Source organism: Ictalurus punctatus, chromosome 1, assembly GCF_001660625.3.
Source record: "Ictalurus punctatus breed USDA103 chromosome 1, Coco_2.0, whole genome shotgun sequence".
Classification (NCBI taxonomy): Eukaryota; Metazoa; Chordata; class Actinopteri; order Siluriformes; family Ictaluridae; genus Ictalurus; species Ictalurus punctatus.
The window spans coordinates 2,825,902-2,844,990 of NC_030416.2; the positions used below are offsets into that span (position 1 = coordinate 2,825,902).

Below are 19,089 nucleotides of genomic sequence, written 5' to 3' on the forward strand. Positions count from 1 at the left end.
CTGCTTACTTACCCACTGAGCCACCAGTACCTACAGCCAAACTCTTTTTGAGTAGTTGTTTTTTTTTGGTCCACAGTGTTGCGCTAGCATCCGCTCTCTTCCAGCGACGGTCCCTGGTGTGATCTTGAGAAAGCTGTCATTGTGAAGATATTACTTTATCTTTCTGAATGCTGTAACATGTTTCAGCAAATAATCACACGGACCTTCAACCAACACCGGTTTGGTGTAAACACGACATTTCAAACAGCATAATAATCCAAAAAGTTGACCGAGATGCATTATTTGATTTATTTATTTGAATTCTTACACAGCAGGTTAGTGTGAAACGACAGCGTACGCACACCGTGACTCGTTCGGTATGAGCGTAATATAACTTTCTCGGTCTTCATTAATACTGATTAGTTTCATTTTCTTTACTAATAAAACATATTTCTAAGAACACTGAAAACGAAGAGATAAGACCATCATTACATAGTCACAGTTATTCCTTGAAAGCATATTGAAAACGTAAAAAAACAAAAACAACAGTGTGTGCTATAATGATCAGAAAGGTTTGAACGTTTTTGTATGTACAGCAAGTGTAGTAGAGAAGGAAATACATTTCAGTGGACGCCATACAGTCATTCTTCTTGTTTTCTATGATTTAAGGCACAGATTTATGGAAAACAAAACAGACGTCACATATCAAGTCCATTTTAAACATTTAAAATTCAAACGATTTGAAACTTAGATACATAAATTTATAAAGGCATGTGCCAGTTTAAAAATAAAAATCTTTTTTTTCAATACATTACATATTTTCTTGTTAATCACATTATATAATCCCCAGCCAGGGGAATGATGAGATTTCTACAGTGTAACAATATTGTGCGTGTTAAAAATCGCAGTACAGCGTATAACTGAATACAGACACATGGCTACATGAGACATAAACATCCAACAACTGGCTACAATTATTTAAATTAAACTCCAAACTTTCTCCTGAGAGAAATCTTAGCAGTTAAAATTTTCAATGTTTTCACTCTTCACTTCCTTTAAAATCCCAAAATAGACTAATAATAATAATAATCTTAAAATAAAAATAAAAAAAACTGGAGATACGCATCACAGGACTTTGGGGGGGGGGGGGGGGGGGGGGGGATTTAATTCATATACTCAATATAACCATAGATTTATTTAAGAATGACCAAAATAATCAAACTTCATCACGTTAAATGTTTCAGCTATCGCAAATGTCCGCCGTTTCTCTCAGACCTAAGGGTTAAAACTCACAAATCAGACATGATATTTTGCTTCAAAACAAATCGAGTGCGTTCGGGAGAACATTTTAATACATTTTTATATAAAAAGTTCCGAGTTGCTGTAGTCATTACTGTAAATACACGGTGCTAAATTGAGAGAAAGATGTGCTAGCCGATAATAGCTAGCTACTGACTACGAGAAACAAGTGGCCTCTAATCGTCCGAAACTCTCGCCACAGAAGAAACAGGCGAAAGTCAAATATTAGATCAAATCTTTCCTCCTCCAACACGTCCGCACGTTCCCGAAAACGTTCTTAATCACTTTCTGGAGTCACTTTCCGAGCCTTCACACGTTTAACCAAATGTCAGTGATGATTTTGCTGTATCGTTACCTATATTACGCTATACAGCTTCACGTTTTTTTACATCGCATCTTTAACCTTCAGAAATCTTACCAAAAATCGGTGTATTTAATAATTCCGACATGAATTTGGCCTATTTGAGCGGAAATCATGATATACCGCGATAATCTGCAATATTGCTAATGTTACATTTAGCAACATCACACTGTTAAACTTCATAAATGTCACCCGACATAATTAAACACATTTACATTCATGTGAATATTACGCTTCGGCTGATTACAGATTGCAGGATTCTCGCAGGACTGACTTAGTGCTTGGCCCCCTGATAATCACCACTTATTAGAGAATATATTTTCTGTTCAAAACGTTTCTCGCTGTACCTTCAGAAATTAGACGATGTCAGATAACCTTAGCTAATTTTTTTAATGGGATGTTGGATGTATTGCTCTGAATCAAACACTAGGGGGCATTCTGTCATAGGAAAATGATCAACAACAGGGTTGTGTGACGAAGTAGAGTTACGGTTACCACAATTAAGTTATTTTATTCTACTGTACGCCATACGAGTCCCTGTGTATTTTACTATGGAAACGAGAACATATTAGAACACGTGAATTAACATAAACCTGCGATTTACAGCTGCACTACTGTAAACACTTTCCGACCAATCAGAATCGAGAATTCAACACTGCGGTGGTATAAATAAGTAAGATATACTGACATACCATCAATGGAAATTTCTGTAACGTTGATGCCATTAACATTAAAACAAAGTCTCACACTTTATATATTCAGAACATGGACCTACGTTCATTAACCATCAAAAACTCAACAACTTTTCCTCAGTAAGAAAACATACCCACAAATCGACCTTCTACGATTTTACTTCCTGGAGCCTTCAAACGATGAAATACTGTATTTTATCAAATCAAATAACAAAATAACAACATTACTTAGCTGTTATGTCTACGCTTACTAAATACATCTACAGAACAGCTGAGCCAAGACAAGGTAAGTGAAACAAAATCTATATAATCTAGAGGATATGTATATATCCAAAACGGCTCAAGGCACAACCACAAATCTCCATATTAGAGCCCTAGATAGGCGAGAGTGTGGAAGCACACTACAGAAATCTTCACTCCAGCGACAAGCAATGTTTGAGAGAAAATTGTAATTAGCTAGCTAATGTTCGAGAGATAACTGTTTATCTACTTAACGACTGATAAACATTTAAACTTCACTCGTGACTATTTGAGAGAAAATTGTAATGTAGCTAGCTAATGTTTGAGAAAAAACTAACGTTTGATAGACTATTGAAATTCACTTGCGACTGTTTGAGAGAAAATTGTAATGCAGCTATCGAATATTTGAGAGAAAAAATTATCAAGCATTAATCTCAATCTCACTAGCATTTGAGAGAAATTCGTAATTAGCTAGAAAACATTTCAGAGACATTTGTTATTGGTCGCTTAAATTTGACAGACAATTATAATATACTAGCTTATTTTTGATAGGTAATTTCATTGAAAGGATAATGTAGAGAAAACTAATTTGCTAGCTAATGATTGATTAGATAAAGATTAGATTGCAATGTAGCTAGCTAATGTTTGAGAGAAAACTGTAATTATCTAGGTAGCATTTGACAGACATTTGTAATTCACTAGCTAATGTTCGAGAGAAAATTGTAAGGCGCTAGCTTACCACTGACAGGAAGTTCTAATGTAACTATGTAATGTTTGAAAGGATATTGCAATGTAACTAGCGATCATTGGAATGAGTATTATGATTAGCCTGCTATGTTTTGTAACATTTGTCATTCACTAGCTTTGAGAGAAAAAGTTATTAGCTAGCTAACTTTTGATAGACAATTGTAATTCACTAGCATGTTTGTGACAGGAAATTTTATTGTAACTGTAATGTAACTAGACATCAACTGAGAGAAAACCAATTCACTAGCTAGTGATTGAGGGAAGCTTGCAATGTAGCTAGCTAATATATGAGAGAAAAGTGTAACTATCTAGCTAGCATCTGACAGACATTTGTAATTAGCTAGCTAGCATTTGAGAGAAAATTGTAATTAGCGAGAAAACGATAGGTAGACATTTGCAAATCGCAAACGTTTGAGAGAAAAGTAGTTAGCTAAAACGTGACAGACTCGCTTGCTATTTTTTGACTGGAAATTGAAACGTAAACAGCTCATGGTTGAGAGAAAACTTAAATTCTCCAAGCAAAAGTTTGACGGAAATTTGTACTTAGCTAGCTAACGTACAGAGATAATTGCCTAGTTAACGTAGATATTGATTATTTGAATCATTTTTGACACAGCGTCAGTGACTTGTGTAACTTTTAAAGCAATGAAACAAGGCTTACTTACACATGAAGCGTCTCACCGTGGATTTGTTTTGCCAGGAAACATTTGCTTTATCTACTGGGAATGGAACAATGACATCAGCTACAGTATCTAAAGCTCTAACATGGAGATTTCCCTCAAACATGTGACCAACTAGGCAGGCTCATAATGAACTGAATGCTGACTTTATTGCGTTTTAAATATATTAAGTCTGTAAAATAACCTGATTTCCAGCACATGCCTCATCCAAACCATGAGAATATAGAGAACATTTTTGGCACAGATTATTATTGGCACATTAATTTGAGTAACAAGTCATTATTTAGACTGTTTGTTCATCAACATGGAAGCAAAACCAACAAATATTCTTTTCTAAATGTGTTTTTTTTTTTTTAATCAAAAATAGACCAATCAGTGGCTCAGATAAAAAAGATTTAAAAAAAAAAAAAAAAAAAAGAAAGAAAGAAAAACAAAGAAGTCGCTGTTTGAATAGAACATGATTTTTTCCCCCACAGGATTTACACATTTACTGGCTTTTTTTTCTGTCAATCAAAAGGGAAACGTTAACAAAACAGACGACGTTCCCTATTCGATAAGCGGAGCCGAGCGGTCGTTGGTCACCGTCTTCCTCAGACGGATATGAGCGAACGGATTGGTCCTGAGGGCAAGATATGCAAATTAGCAGACAAATTAAAGAGACAGCAGTGAGGTGTGAGGCTCTGAAGCGCAGGAATGATGGCGGTTTACCTGGCGGGAGACGGCGGAGGAGAAGAGCGCTCACCGGACAACTGCAACGAACACGGAGGTAGAATCGTTTTAAACAACTCTTACACCTGTACATAATCTAACAGAAAGAACGGAGAAGGCCTGGAGCTGTGGTTCTGATTGGTAGATAGAGAGAGAGACAGACAGATTGATAGACAGATTAGAGAAATCGCACGTGCTAGATGGGTTAGAAGGAGAGCTGGACAAAAGAGAGAGACAGTTAGATTAGAGAGAGACAGACAGATTATAGTGCCAGACAAATAGGTTGAAGAGAGATACAGATGAATAGATGAGAGATAGACAGGTTATGAGACAGACATATAGTTGGACAGACACAGGCAGATAGATAGACTTACTAACAGACAGACAAACAGACAGGTTAACAGACAGACAGACAGACAGTGAGACAGGCAGACAGATAGACTTACTAATAGATAGACAGCTTGACAGGCAGAATGACAGGCAGACAGATAGACATAGGCTGATAGACTTAATAACAGACAGACAAATAGACAGTAAGACAGGCAGACATGGACTGATAGATAGACTTACTAACAGACAGACAGTGAGACAGGCAGAGAGACAGACAGGTTAACAGACAGACAGTGAGACATAGGCTGATAGACTTACTAACAGACAGACACAGGTAGATAGACAGACTTACTAAGACAGACAGACCGTTTGACAGACAGTGAGACAGGCAGGCAGACAGACAGCCATGGGCTGATAGACTTATTAACAGACAGACAGACTTATTAATAGATAGACAGGCTGACAGACAGACAGATATATTGACTAATAGATAGATGGACAGACTGGAATACAAACAGACTAAGAGATATACAGATGGACAGACTAACAGAGAGACAGATAGACAAATAGACAGAGGGGCAGGCAGACAGACAGATTAATCGATAGACAGACAGACAACTAATGTCTGAAAGACATGGTAGATGACCGGACAGAGCAGAACACTACAGGACAGTTCACACGTGACTCACCTGCTCTTTGCCCTTCTGCTCGGCGTGTCCTGGACTCGTGCGTCTGATGTCCGGGTTCATCATGCTGTAGGGGCGTGGCCTAAACGTGCTGATCCCTCGCTCCTCTTCTGAGTCTGGACTTAGTTTCACAAACTCACCTGCAGGGGGCAGCCTGTCTAACTGACCCATACTCGTACTGTTCAGTTTGGACAGGCCAGGAGAACTGAGAGGACAGAAGGACACGCGTTACATTATTAATGATATATTTTTTTTAAAAAAACCACACATTTGTATATTGTGATTTCATGAACTCTCGGACCTGACAGCGTCGTGCTGTGTCGGTGTCGACGTGTTCGGGAACGGCTGTGTGTAGGAGAAGGGAAACCAGCCTTTCCTTCAGGAAACACAACACAACGGCTTGTGTGAGAATATCAATTTAACACAGTTATATAGTGCACTAAATATATACCACGGCGCTCAATTCTGATTGGTCGGAAGGTGTTGATTAAGTGTCTATAACAGCAGCTCTTTGTTAGTGTTGTCAAATTGCTGTGGGATAAGATTTTTATTTTACCGTCCAGTTCTCTCGTTCTGTCCGTAGTGCCAGCCATCTCTCGGCTCGCTGATTAGAAGACTCACGGCGTCTCCGGGAAGGAAGGACAGCAGACACGAGCCGCCTCTCTCTCCTTTTTCTGCCCTGTCAGTAGAGCTGGGCGAGTGAGTGAACAGCGCCTCCACACGGAGAGGAGGACAGAGTGGGAGCACACGGGGTAGGGTAGAGCCTGAGGGGGAAATCAAAACACTCAGCTCCGTACCGAATATGTACTGAGAAGAGCTCCAAGCTTGACTAATTACCCGTAAATCCTGTCCGCAACTCGTTCGGCTGTTTCCTTGGTAACGGCAGCGTGGAGGTAGCGTAGATGTCGGTGGCCCTGAGCAGCAGAGGGTTATGGGCCGGAGGAGAGAAGGCAGACGGTGGCACTGGTGTGAGGGCACGAGACAGAGGTGCACTATGGGGCAATGGAGGAGTGTGAGGGGCGTTAGGTGGCGGAGCCAGGCCTTGCAGAGAATTAAGGGATGAAGCAGAGGTGGGGCTAAGAGACAGAGATGCAGAACCAGAAGCTGGAGAAAGCACGCCTGTAACACTTCCTGACAGCACAGAGGTAGTGTGTGGGTGGGCGGGGCTAGAAGCCGTGCTGGTGTTGTGGGTGGAGAGGGTGCGAAGTGGGGGATCGGACGAGACAGACGATCCGCCGTGCTGCTGTTGGGTGCGACTGCCGGACTCGCCATTCAGAAGGGGCGGGACTTCCTGTATGGACAGCCTCTGTAGGAGCGAGTGGCGACCAGTGAGCCAATCAGATTACTGCAATTCTTTCAAACGTCGCATCTCAGTTAACATTCATTCACACCGAGAAGAAGACAAATATAACGTAAAAGCTGCACCTGCTCTCCAGACTGAGCCGAGCCCAGTTTAGTGTGTCGGAGGACTTCCGCTATCCCAGAAGCCCCTGCACCCGGAGGGGCCGTGTGACGCAGCAGGTTCAACGCCCGCTCTGGTAATTTGGTCGGCTGGGAGCATGACTGCTGCCACGACGACAGCTTCTGCGACAGGAGTTCGCGCACCTGCGGGAAGCAGACATGAATTTAACAAAACCTCTTTTGATCTCAAACGCTAGAGTAGGCCTCGCTGTTCCGATACTTTCGGAGGGGCCTGTGTGTACCTTGTAGTGGTAGTTTATTAAAAAACGCAGCGGGTTTGCACTATATTGTTTTTTATTGTGCTGTTTACGGTAGTTCGTTATGCTCGGCTGCAGTTGCGTACCTTGCTGTGGTAGTTTATGAGCAGCTTGGCGACGGAGCACTGGCGGTCCACCAAGAAGCAGTACCTCCTCCTCTCCTCGGTGAGAGCCGAGCGATAACCCACTGCCACCAGAGAGTCCAACTCCGTCTGCCTGCGACTCATCAGCTCCACAAACTGACAGAGAGAGAGAGAGAGAGAGAGAGAGAGAGAGAGAGAGAGAGACAGAAAGAGACAGAGAGAGACAGAGAGAGACACAGAGACAGGAAAGACTTCACTCGCTATTGTTTCTTACAAAGAACCACCCATGATCACTGTGTTTTTGATGGCAGTAAGATGTGCCCCTCTCTCTCACACACACACACACACACACACACACACACACACACACACTGAAGAAAAAGATGGTACACTGCGAGAATAAAATCAAAACAGAAGAGACAAAAGCAGGAAATGATGTTGTATCTTCCAGCATGAAACATAATATTGATATAATATCTCTCCTGCCACTTGCCTTTTTTTTCTTTCTTTCCTCAATATTTTACATTAAACATAATCTTTTTTTTTTCTTTCCACTACTTAAAGTCATTTTGGGAATGTCCAACACACCGTTTATGTCGCTTATTTTTAATATAAAGTATTAATATTAATACTACCATTTTGCTTTTCATTTCTTTTTAGGCTTTGTTTCATTTGACATCTTTCTCTCTCTCTCTGTGTGTATTAGATACAGTCCTTTTCATTTTTATAATGAAATAACTGGGACCTTTATTAAATAACGGGTTACTCGAGACGTTTTCAATATGGCCGGTACGGATAGTTTCCTTTCCGTCTTACTTCTTAAGCTCTGTTCGTTTTTTAATATTTTACACTTCGCTTCCATTTCACCTTTGATCCTTTTTATTTTTAATGCTGTTATTTTTATTTCCTTTCGAAATAACTGTCATGTTTAAAGGGTAATACGTGGCATTTGACTTTTACACAGACACTGCGTTAGAGGGAGAGTGTCATAAATCGTTAAACTGATAGCTTGATAAGAGGACACAGAGACACTAAACGCACGGACCGCTAGCTACACGTCACAGATAACATAACGAACACGCCACAGTGCGTTATGGGATACGCGAACGTTCGCATCCGCGTACCTGCATCTCTCGGTCTCCGTATTTATTCGGGTGGCGGCTGCCGTGACTTTTCCTGCGCAGTTTCTTCAGCTGCGATTGGCAGCGTTCGATCGACTCCGCCTTCGACCGCCGCTCGCTCTGGTACTTCTTCAGCGTCGCCTGGAGACAGATTAAAACTTGACCACCTTCGTCTGGCACGAACACTTACTGGGATGTTAAATGCTTAACCTATTAACATCGTATTAGTCTCATGAAGCTGGAGCCAGATTTTTAATAAATAAATAAATAAATAAATTAGAAATGCAGACTCACGGTGAGGAATTTAATATCCAGGTCCAGCTTCTGTTCCAGCTGAGAGAGGAGTTCAGAGTGAAACAGCTTCAGCTAGAGAAACAAAAAAAAAATAAAAAATTAATTAATAATAATAGAAAAAAGTGTAATAAATTCACAAGATCCTTCTTTTATTAATCTCATCACTATTGTTATTTTGTTGTTGCTGTTTTTTTAGATTAAATCTTTAGTTCATCTTCCATAATCGAAAGAAAAACGGACTGGAATGGTCGTTTTATATCTTTATTTATTTATTTATTTATTATAACAGTAATAAATTAAAAAAAATTCCTTGTGCACGTTTCCCTAATAAACCATTTTCACTATTGACTCCAACAGTACATCATTGTTAGATACAAACATAAATATACAATAAACAGCACATTTTGATTTATTTAGTGAAGAATTTGTGCAAATATACTCTCCAAAAATGTCTTTCGTCAAAATGTATAGACTATAAAAAGAAATATACGAATCTCATTTTGTCTGCATTAGTTTGGAGTGTTATATTTATAAGATAGAGGATTAAAATGGCCCAAAAAAACCCGATCAAACAAACAAAAATGTTATTTATATTATATTTTTTTAAAGTTGATGTTGGAATTGTAATGCAGAACATTATTACTTTTTTTGTTTTGTCTTAATATGCCTTTTAAAAAAATTAACACACGGATAACGATACTGAGGAATGATACTGTGTAACAACTAAGCACATTAATAATAACTGTTTTGTGTAAAATAAAGTCAAATAATATGCGTGTTCTTAAAAAAATTAAGAAGCACTGGAGTTTATTTTTTTTCCCATAAACCAGTAACACTAAAAGTTAAACCGTTAAAACAAAGAAAAAAATTAGCTGGGAACGAGAGACGTACGTGAAATTAGCAGCGTGATTATTGGTTAAACACTCGCATTCCCATCAGGATTGAGGCTAATCTCGTCTTGGAGAACCGACCGATCTAATCTAATCGTTTTGAATAAACGATCACAGTTGATCATCTTTAATAAGACGGACGAGTGTTTTATTCCTCGTTTAGGAAACCTTTTGGGGTTTTTTTTCACTGATTAAAAATGATTTTCAGCTGATGGTTGTTGGATACCGTGTGCACTCACCACGTCCTCTAACTGCACCTGGATCTGTCTGTGCACTTCGGCCATCTGGAACAGCGTGTCACCTTGAAATGAAGCGCAGAAACGAGCAATGAGGAAGACACACTCATGTAAAAATACAGGAGAGAGAGAGAGAGAGAGAGAGAGAGAGAGTCTCCAGTGTCAATACATTTAAGCAGAGCAGGTCTGAATGTTGTTTATTAGTCGAATATCACCTCCGGCCATGTTTAGCATGATTATTGAAGTGTTTATTTGGGTGTCCATGTGGAATTCAAACGAACACGCGACGTTCTCGTTGCTAAATAAGTCTAAATGCTAAATAAGCAAAAGATTTTGGCTAACAATTAACCTAGCTAGCTGTTCACAACATAAAGGCAGACAGTTTTGACAATAAAACCAAGACAGAACAACCCGAAATATCCACTTTTCCTCAGATGTGTTAGCAAATTACCTCAGAAATGACTCCACATAGTGGGGAAAAAAAACCCACCCCGACCCTGTCGTTATGCTTAGCGTCAAACGCTAACCAAACCCTCATGGATTCGGCCATTTTGAAAACAATATGAGTGTCGTCTGAACGTTTTCGAATTCCGAAGTAGTAAAGACCTCAAGAGGAGACTGAAGGAGTTCCCACCCCACACACACTTTCCGGAACGTTCCAACATGCTAAAGCAGTCACCGTGACTGTTTTAGAAACAGAAGTGACAGTGACAGAAAAAACAAAAACCACAACAACATGGAGACGACTGAGGAAAAGGCAAAAAAAAACAAAAAAACAACAGACATTTCGGTGTTCTTTTTTTATCACTTTTCTTGTAAAATATGCCATAGCAATCGATGCTAAGTGGCACTACAGTGAATTTTAAGTTGTAGGGAGGCTTTTATTTGTAATTTACTGACATATCTGAGAGAAATGTTGACATTTCTGTCCTGTTTTTAAAGGAACCGTGTGTTCATATTGTCTGTGTGAAAGACTGAACAGTTATGCTACAGCTAGCTCAATCTTTCGCCTCAGTCTTTAGCTAGCTTTGCTTGCCTAGCAAGTGTTCGCACAACTCCAGGTGAACACATCTATCAGTACACATTTTATTTTGTCTAGATTTACCCCCCCCCCACACACACACACACACACACACACAGACTTTTGAATTGTAATAAACACAACTAGTTATCTGCAGAACAGAATATGCCGCTAATGGACGTCGCGCGCTAACCAGTACAAGTGACAACACGATTTCTACAGTTCCCGCCCACATTAATATTCATACTCGTTTATGAATATGCAAATTCCGCCTCTCACAGTAGTTCATATGTTTACTTCCCTACAGTTGGTGATAACTTGTCGTCTGTTTCGTGTCACCCCTCAGCCTGGGTGTGTGTTGCGTGTTTGTACCCCCGCTGAATAACACTCTGTGTGTAGTTTGGCATGCGGCCCTTTTCTTCTCCCCCTCCATCCCTCCATTTCTCTCGTCCACCCCCGCTGCATCCAGTGGCACAATGCGATCATGTGGTGTTGTTAATCTTCCAACAAAGACCTCTCTCTCTTTCCTTTTCTTTCTCTCTCCCTCATTTTCTCTTTCTCCTGTTTTTATGGTGCACTCGTTAGTTTTTTTTTTTTAATGCTGCACTCATCCTGTCCTCCCTTCTTTCTCCTTTGTTCACTACTTCAACCCCAACTTTTGCTCTCTCTCTCGGTTCCTTCGTTCTCCCTTTTTTATTCTACGCTCGTCTTTTCAGTCTGCCTACATCCTCTTTACTATCTAATCTATTTCATTCATTTCACGCTAGCTTATATCAATCTCTCACTCCATCCACGTCTCTTCTTCCATCTCGCTCTCGCCTTTTTCGTTTTCTAATCCATCGTCTTTTTTTTGATTGTGCAACGACCTTTCGGTCTCTCCCCTCTTTTCTGTCCCACTTCCCTCATTAACCTCCAATCCCTCGTTCGCTCCCTCTCTCTCTCTCTCGCGCTCTCTCTTTATGCTGCACTCGTCTTTGAGGTCTCTGTACTTCCCGTCCTTTCTGTCTCTCCTTACTTAGTAACCAGCATTCCTTAGTCTCGGTCTTTTCGTCTTTCTCTTCCTTTCCTTCTTTTCTTTACTCTCTCTATCGCTTCCCAGTTCTCTTTGGGCTTGATTTACAGTTCTGCATGGTTACGCAAAAATATAAATCAGTCCTCACTTTTAATGTGACTCATTCGTTCATTTTACGCCACATTCATCTTTTCCATCTCTTCTCTTGGTTTAGACTTCTTTTCCGCTTTATTTCCCCCTTTTTCCTTCACCATCTCCCCTCATTCTTGCCTTCTTCTCTCCTCCATTTATTGTCCTCTCCTCTCTAAACTTTGCTCCCTCTCTTCATTCATTCTCCCTCTCCTTCCCCTCGCTCTCCCAGTTCTTACCCAGTTCTTTCGAGCTCTGGCTGTCACTGGCCAGTTCTCCCAGTTTAACCAGCGCATCGAAGTAGCCTTTAGCTGCGACAGTCACTCCTGCACAAAGGGAAAGAAGAGGAAGGAAGAAAGAAGGATGGAAAGAAAGGATGCATCAATCAAGACATTTTACTGTGTGTTAGCTGAGAATGTATTGAATCCAGTGAGCCGCCGTAGCGTCACCGGGTCTGCGGAGGAAAACGCCGTCCGCCCTCTTCCACATAACTGAGCTCACAGATGCCCGCGATTGGCTAGTGACGCTGTGATTGACAGGTGAGAGCGCCAACCCATCACACACACACACACTCGCACACTACGGACAATTTGGAAATGCCAGCAATGCACGTCTTTGGATTGGAGGAGGAACCTGGAGTACCTGGAGGAAACCCCCAAAGCACGAGGAGAACATTCCCCCAACCCCGGAGGTGCGAGACAAACGTGCTAACCACTAAGCCACCGTACTTCCCCTTCGTAAACATTGTTGGCACCATAGAGCTTTCTATTCCTAACACATTATGTCTAAGTTGACTTTGGTGCTTGGACCCCTACAGATAATAACTTTCATAACGTGGGTTGTGATTTACACCAGTGTAACAAATTATTATTTCTTTAAATTCACAGACCCCCTGGACCCCACGTTGAAAACTAATGGTGTACAGGAATGTCGATTTGAGTGCCTTAACTTAAATACTCAAGCTGATGAAGTAACGAAACAGGCTTTAAGGTGGCCGACTGGACAAAAACAAAGTGCTCCTTACCTGTCAGCGCTTTCTCATAGTGTTTCCCCATGGTGACAAAGTTCTTCAAACTGGGGTTAAACTGCTCCAGGATGCCCTGAACACCCACACACACACACACACACACACGGTGTAAAGTAAAATCAAAGGGAGATTACTTGAGCGGAGCTTGAGCATGAACGAAATAAAGTAGGACGTAGACAAAAACAGCGTACACACACACACACACACACACACACACAGGTTTTACTTACCTTGTAGACGTTTTCTGTCATTTTGTTCACCTCGTCAGATCTCGACATTGTATCGCCGTCGCTCGCACGATTCCCCTGAACACAACCTGGGACGTTACTATGAAGCCACGCCCACCTGCAGAGAAAGAACACACAGAGATGACGACGCTGGAGACTCCTTCCATAGACCTTAAACAAACATCTCCTTAACACAAGCGTCGCAGCACCGACGGATTTATTTCGCACGGGTCGTCATGTAAACCGATACCATAGAAACGATAACGGTAGAGAGACCTAATCGGCACCTTCTCGACCAATCGGAACGGAGAATTCAGCGGCTCTGGGGTATGCGTAATACAATAATAATTCTATCCAACTATGAATATGAGAGACGAGGGAAAGCACACGACAGTTATTTATTTTCAAATAATAAAAGCTCGACGACAATCTGGTAGCTCTACTGTAAGAATCTCACTCCAGTAAAAAAAAAAAAAAAAAACACTAAAGAAAAAATCTTCAAAACTTGAGTGTGTGTGTGTGTGTAAGTGAGAGAGAGCGGGGAAAAAAGGGAATCTGGAGCAGAATGTCGCAGAGTGCATTGAACAAACAAGTTTGTGATCCTTCCAGAGTTTTCCATTGGGAGAGAAGCTGGAATTCCAGGGTGGATTATCCGCTCAGACAGGAGCCCGGAGCAAAGTGACCCACCACACACACACACACACACACACACACACACACACACACACTGCTGTACCACAGAACCCAGTACCGAGCGACAACATGTGAGGAAAACACTCTGACCTCTTTCTTTCCTTCTGACTCGCCCTGCTGCTGTCTTCACTCAAGAGTACTGATACACACACACACACACACACACACACACTTCATGGATGGATAGACCGTTCAATAGATAGACTTTCAAGAATTCATACATTGTGACATTTGACATGGAGTGTAGTGTCTTTTCAATGTTCATTAAACAACGTGAGGGTTGAGTCAGTGTCCATTTCCACCACTGACCAGAGCGGTGAGTCAAACGTGTGATGTCAGACATTAACCTACAGGTCCGAAATATACCGGGTTAAATATCGGTAACTGTAAGCAGGGGCGTAACCACCACCACAGACACTGAAGGGGACACGCCCCTCCCAATAATCAGATACGGCCATATTGTCCCTCCAAATATTTGATATTTTTGATGCACCGCCACGTATGTTGTTAGGATGACAAAAAGTTTTTTTTTAAAATGAAGGCTGGTCATCCTCTGCGGTCTAGCAGCGCTCGTCAACATCAAAATGTTTGAAATGGCCAATCAAATCAAAGAGGGCGGGGCTTTACTGTTCACAACACTTCAGCCTGGGAATGCAATAATGTACAGTATGTGAATGAATTTTTTTGAACATTAAAAGCATGTGAACCCATTCTATTACACCCCAATAAACAAAACAGTGAACGTTTAAAAATCATGATATGACCCCTTTAGCGGTGAGGAGTGCGAGGTAAGATGTACGCTACGTAGCTAGAAACGTTAAACAGGCGACGGTAATATCCAGCGACGCAAACATTTACCTGATTCATGTAACGTAACGTGTTGTTGTCGGTGTGACGAGACGAGAAACGTTAACGGAAACGTTTTCAGTCTATTAAACAGAAGACGGAGAACGAACGTGTGCAGATTGCGAAAGAATGTACGCTGAATGAACATGGTGTCCCGACTTTACTGGTAGCCTTTCGGTAAATTCGCTTATCTAAGAAAACGATTCATTAAAAACTTAAAGTGGGAGCGTTATCATGCTCGGACGTGTGTATTTGACTCACGAGTGTTTTTAGGTTGTGGTTAGGGCTAAAAATGAAAATTCTGTTAGCATTTGCTTCCCTTGATGTCATTCCAAACCCAAATACCGTTACGTTTCATCACATAAAAGACGACCCCCCCCCCCCATGTAATTTCAGAGAAAGAACTCTGGACTACAGTTCCCAGCAGCCACTGCACCTGAATCACATTCGTGTTAATGAGCACTTGTGTATATCAGCTTGAGTTTGCACGTGGCTTGTGTTTGTCCTTCTTTGCCGTCGTTTCTGGTCTTTGGTTTATGGTTATTAGTGTTTTGGTTGTATTGTTACTAAACCTAATCTGCACTTGCATCCGCCTCCAGACGTGACCGAACGCAAGACCTACTATGGATGTGGCAGATTTTTTTTCCAGAGTTCAAGAGGCCTTGTATGAAAGGGAAAAGCTGAGGTGGGAGAAGGAGAGTAAATTCTCCCTCGTAAAAGCCAATCGGGAATGGCTCGACGTAATGTACTCCGTCATGGGGTATGCCAAAGGGGAGCCTTCCAACCAGGCTGGAACCATCTCCCACACTCCCTCCCCCACTGTGGATCTTGTCCAGCATGCCAAGTCATTGGAGAATATAGCTCCGCCCTTCCCGCTCGGCTGGGGACGGACGCCGCTCCGCCCTTCCCGCTCGGCTGGGGACGGACGCCGCTCCGCCCTTCCCGCTCGGCTGGGGACGGACGCCGCTCCGCCCTTCCCGCTCGGCTGGGGACGGACGCCGCTCCGCCCTTCCCGCTCCGCCCTTCCCGCTCGGCTGGGGACGGACGCCGCTCCGCCCTTCCTGCTCCATGGAGAACTTTGCTCCTCCCTCTGGCCTCGTGAAGAGCCTCGCGCTGCCTCGAGCTTCGTTCCTCCCGCTGGCTGTGCAGTAGCCATCGCTCAGCGTTCAAGGCAGGCCGGGGACATCGTGTCATCTCTCCGCCCCAGACCTGAACCTCAGAGCACGCTCAGTTCCTACCTGAGCTCGATGGAACGGCCAATCAATTTCTCCTGAACATCCTGTTCCACTGCGGACGTCGCTCTGCCTTCTCGCCCTGCTGAACCTGATGACCCAGCTTCCCACACCTGGGTGCTGTCTAGCAACACCGGCAAGCCTGTTTCACTACCGAATGGGCTTGGACGCAAAATGTACCATAATTTTAATACTCGATAGGATTTGAAGAGGATGAATTGGTCACAAAACCAGATGTAGAGTGTTTGATGTGTGTTTGATGTTATGATGCACATCTGTTTAGATATTTAATCCTACACAAATGCATTGGAATGAATGAATGGTTTACTTCAAAAAAGAAAAAAAAATACATGTCCTATTAATGAAACGGTTAACAGAACTGATCCTACACAAATGTTTTAACTTTTCAAACACGTTTATTTGTTTTCTGCGTTTTACGTCTGTCAGCTGGCCACCAGAGAACTGTTCTGTTGACTGTATAGGGAATTGTGTACAGATTCCTACCACCGGCTTTTACCCAAGTCATTTTCTCTTTTACGTTTCCCGTTTTAAAAATAATAAAAATATAAAATAAATAAATAAATCTGCCCATGATGCCTACTGCAGTCTGTTAACAGCATGCCACTCTTAATTGACTCTTGAGCCCATCCCCTCCCCCCAAAGAGTCCCAACTGTGTCCAACAGTGCACTCTCTCCAGAAAATTACTGAGAATTTACCATGAAGAGATCATGGACCTTTTATATATATATATATATATATATATATATATATATATATATATATATATATATATATATATATATATATAAATAAATAAAACATGGTCGTGAAATACATGGCACTATTTACATATGATTCGACAGATTATTTTATTAAATGTCAAAAATCTAGAAGGTGTGCATTGTAGTTGAGACCTACATGAACACTTGAAGGCTGGTTTTGTGAAGGTAAGTCATGCTCTTGAAGTGAGAACCGTGTTTAATGTCGTGTGTAACTTTAGAGACGGTCCCTTAATTTGCGAATACCGAACATCCAACATCAAGCCAACTTTATGCCAGTATGACCCCACCCCCACTCACACCCACACCAAATGGTTTGGTCCCCCCAAATGTTCAGGTTGTGGTAGAGATGATGCTGTGTGTGAGAGTATAATATCAGAGTTGATTCACTAGGGTTGGTGTTCATTTAACGCAATGCACATGCAGATGAAAAGCACCTGTTGCCCAATTCTGTGTGTGTGTGTGTGAGTGTGTGTGTGTGTGTGTGTGTGTGTGTGTGTGTGTGTGACGCGTGTATGCATACTCACCGTCTCAGCTTGCATCCACTTCACTTTTCTTTTCTTCTCTTTTTCTTCTTTCCCCTCCCTCGTGCTCCAAAATCTCTGTTCTTCCCGCTGCCGCGCGCTCGTATTCACGCGCTCATCAAATTAAAACAAATTAATAACTGACGAAAACACATTTAAATTGTTTGCGCGAGCGCTGTGCTGATGTAAACCCGCGCGCTACACCACGTCTCTCTCTCTCTCTCTCTCGTGCGCGACCGCCGGACAATGTTCTCTCTCTCTCTCTCTCTCTCTGTGTGTCTCACACTCACACACACACACACACACACACACACACACACACACACACACACACACACTTCAGGCTCGCGTCCTAAATGAACATATAGTGCACCACGTAGGGAACTCTGTGCTCAAGCATCTATTTGAACACTATCTAGTGCACTTTCGTGAGGAGAAAGGACGCATTTGGTGTTCATCCCTCTTTTCTTTCTTTTTTTCCCTTGCTCACTCTCTCTCTCTCTCTCTCTCTCTCTCTCTCTCTCTCTCTCTCTCTCTCCCCTTCACTCGGGGTGAATAACAATGACCCTGGACATAGGCAGTGAGGAGAATAATGACCAGGGCTCACTGCCAAACGCATCTCTCCTCCCTACTCTGGCCCTGGGGTGACACACTGGCTGTGGTACACTATGTAGGGCACTCATTTGAAAAACGGGCCCTTTTTGGACTTCAGCCCAAAGTCTTTACAAACCTCACATCCTTCACTACATCCTCCCCCATCCAGCTCTTTCTCATTCACACGCCTCTGACTCTTTCATTAGTGCACAGTGTGTGTGTGTGTGTGTGTGTGTGTGTGAGAGAGAGAGAGAGAGAGAGAGAGAGCGAGCTATGTCAGACTTGCATCATAATTTTTTATCCATTTATGGTTACGCTTAAACGTTGTAGAACTGTCCAGGAAACTATATCGTTCTAGTTCCTGTCACCATTGACATTACTGTTGCTAAGAAACCGCAAAGAGTAAACTCCTCAGCCTTCCCCGAGGTGTTGAAGCACTGACACTGGAGACTCCTTCCATATTTTTTTTTAAATCGGAAAAAACAAACCCCACTAGAAACATTCACAGAAATTCTAATGGTTTCCACTACAAATACCGTTACAAACCACCAGCTAACCATTAAAACCATTACTGGTAATTAATGGTGTCCACTAGACATAACATTCCACCAACAGAAGGTAGGAAATTACCAGTAGAGACACATATGGACCATTACAGTTTCCATTAACACCAATAAAATTCCCATTATAACCAGTAAAACTATTAGAAACTCTATCATACGTTCAAACATACTTTGAAATAACATCACATTTTCTTTTTTCATCTATTTATTATCAGTCTTTGGTTATGTGGAGCTTCAAGCGATGCAGATCTGTGCGTAAGGTGTTACTACAGAAACGATAGCAGGACACAGGACACAGGAAACACACACAAATACTACATATATTACAACACACACACACACACACAAAGGTGTACTAAAACACTGATCACTCGCAT

At 41.9% G+C, this 19,089-nt stretch overlaps 1 protein-coding gene across 1 annotated transcript; it reads right to left on the reverse strand.

The window, feature by feature from the left end:
* Positions 1-274: 274 nt before the first annotated feature.
* Positions 275-17,848, reverse strand: zgc:158689 (I-BAR_IMD_IRSp53 and SH3_Irsp53_BAIAP2L domain-containing protein). The gene is made up of 15 exons (XM_017465534.3): positions 17,559-17,848; positions 13,484-13,598; positions 13,251-13,326; positions 12,466-12,552; positions 10,068-10,129; positions 8,939-9,010; positions 8,648-8,785; positions 7,527-7,679; positions 7,148-7,327; positions 6,560-7,028; positions 6,279-6,486; positions 6,024-6,098; positions 5,726-5,927; positions 4,707-4,747; positions 275-4,617 (listed from the first exon to the last, which is right to left on the reverse strand). The coding sequence occupies exons 2-15, from the start codon at positions 13,529-13,531 to the stop codon at positions 4,545-4,547; spliced, it is 1,884 nt and encodes a 627-aa protein (XP_017321023.1). The 5' UTR covers positions 13,532-13,598; positions 17,559-17,848; the 3' UTR covers positions 275-4,544.
* Between the last annotated feature and the right edge of the window lie 1,241 nt (positions 17,849-19,089).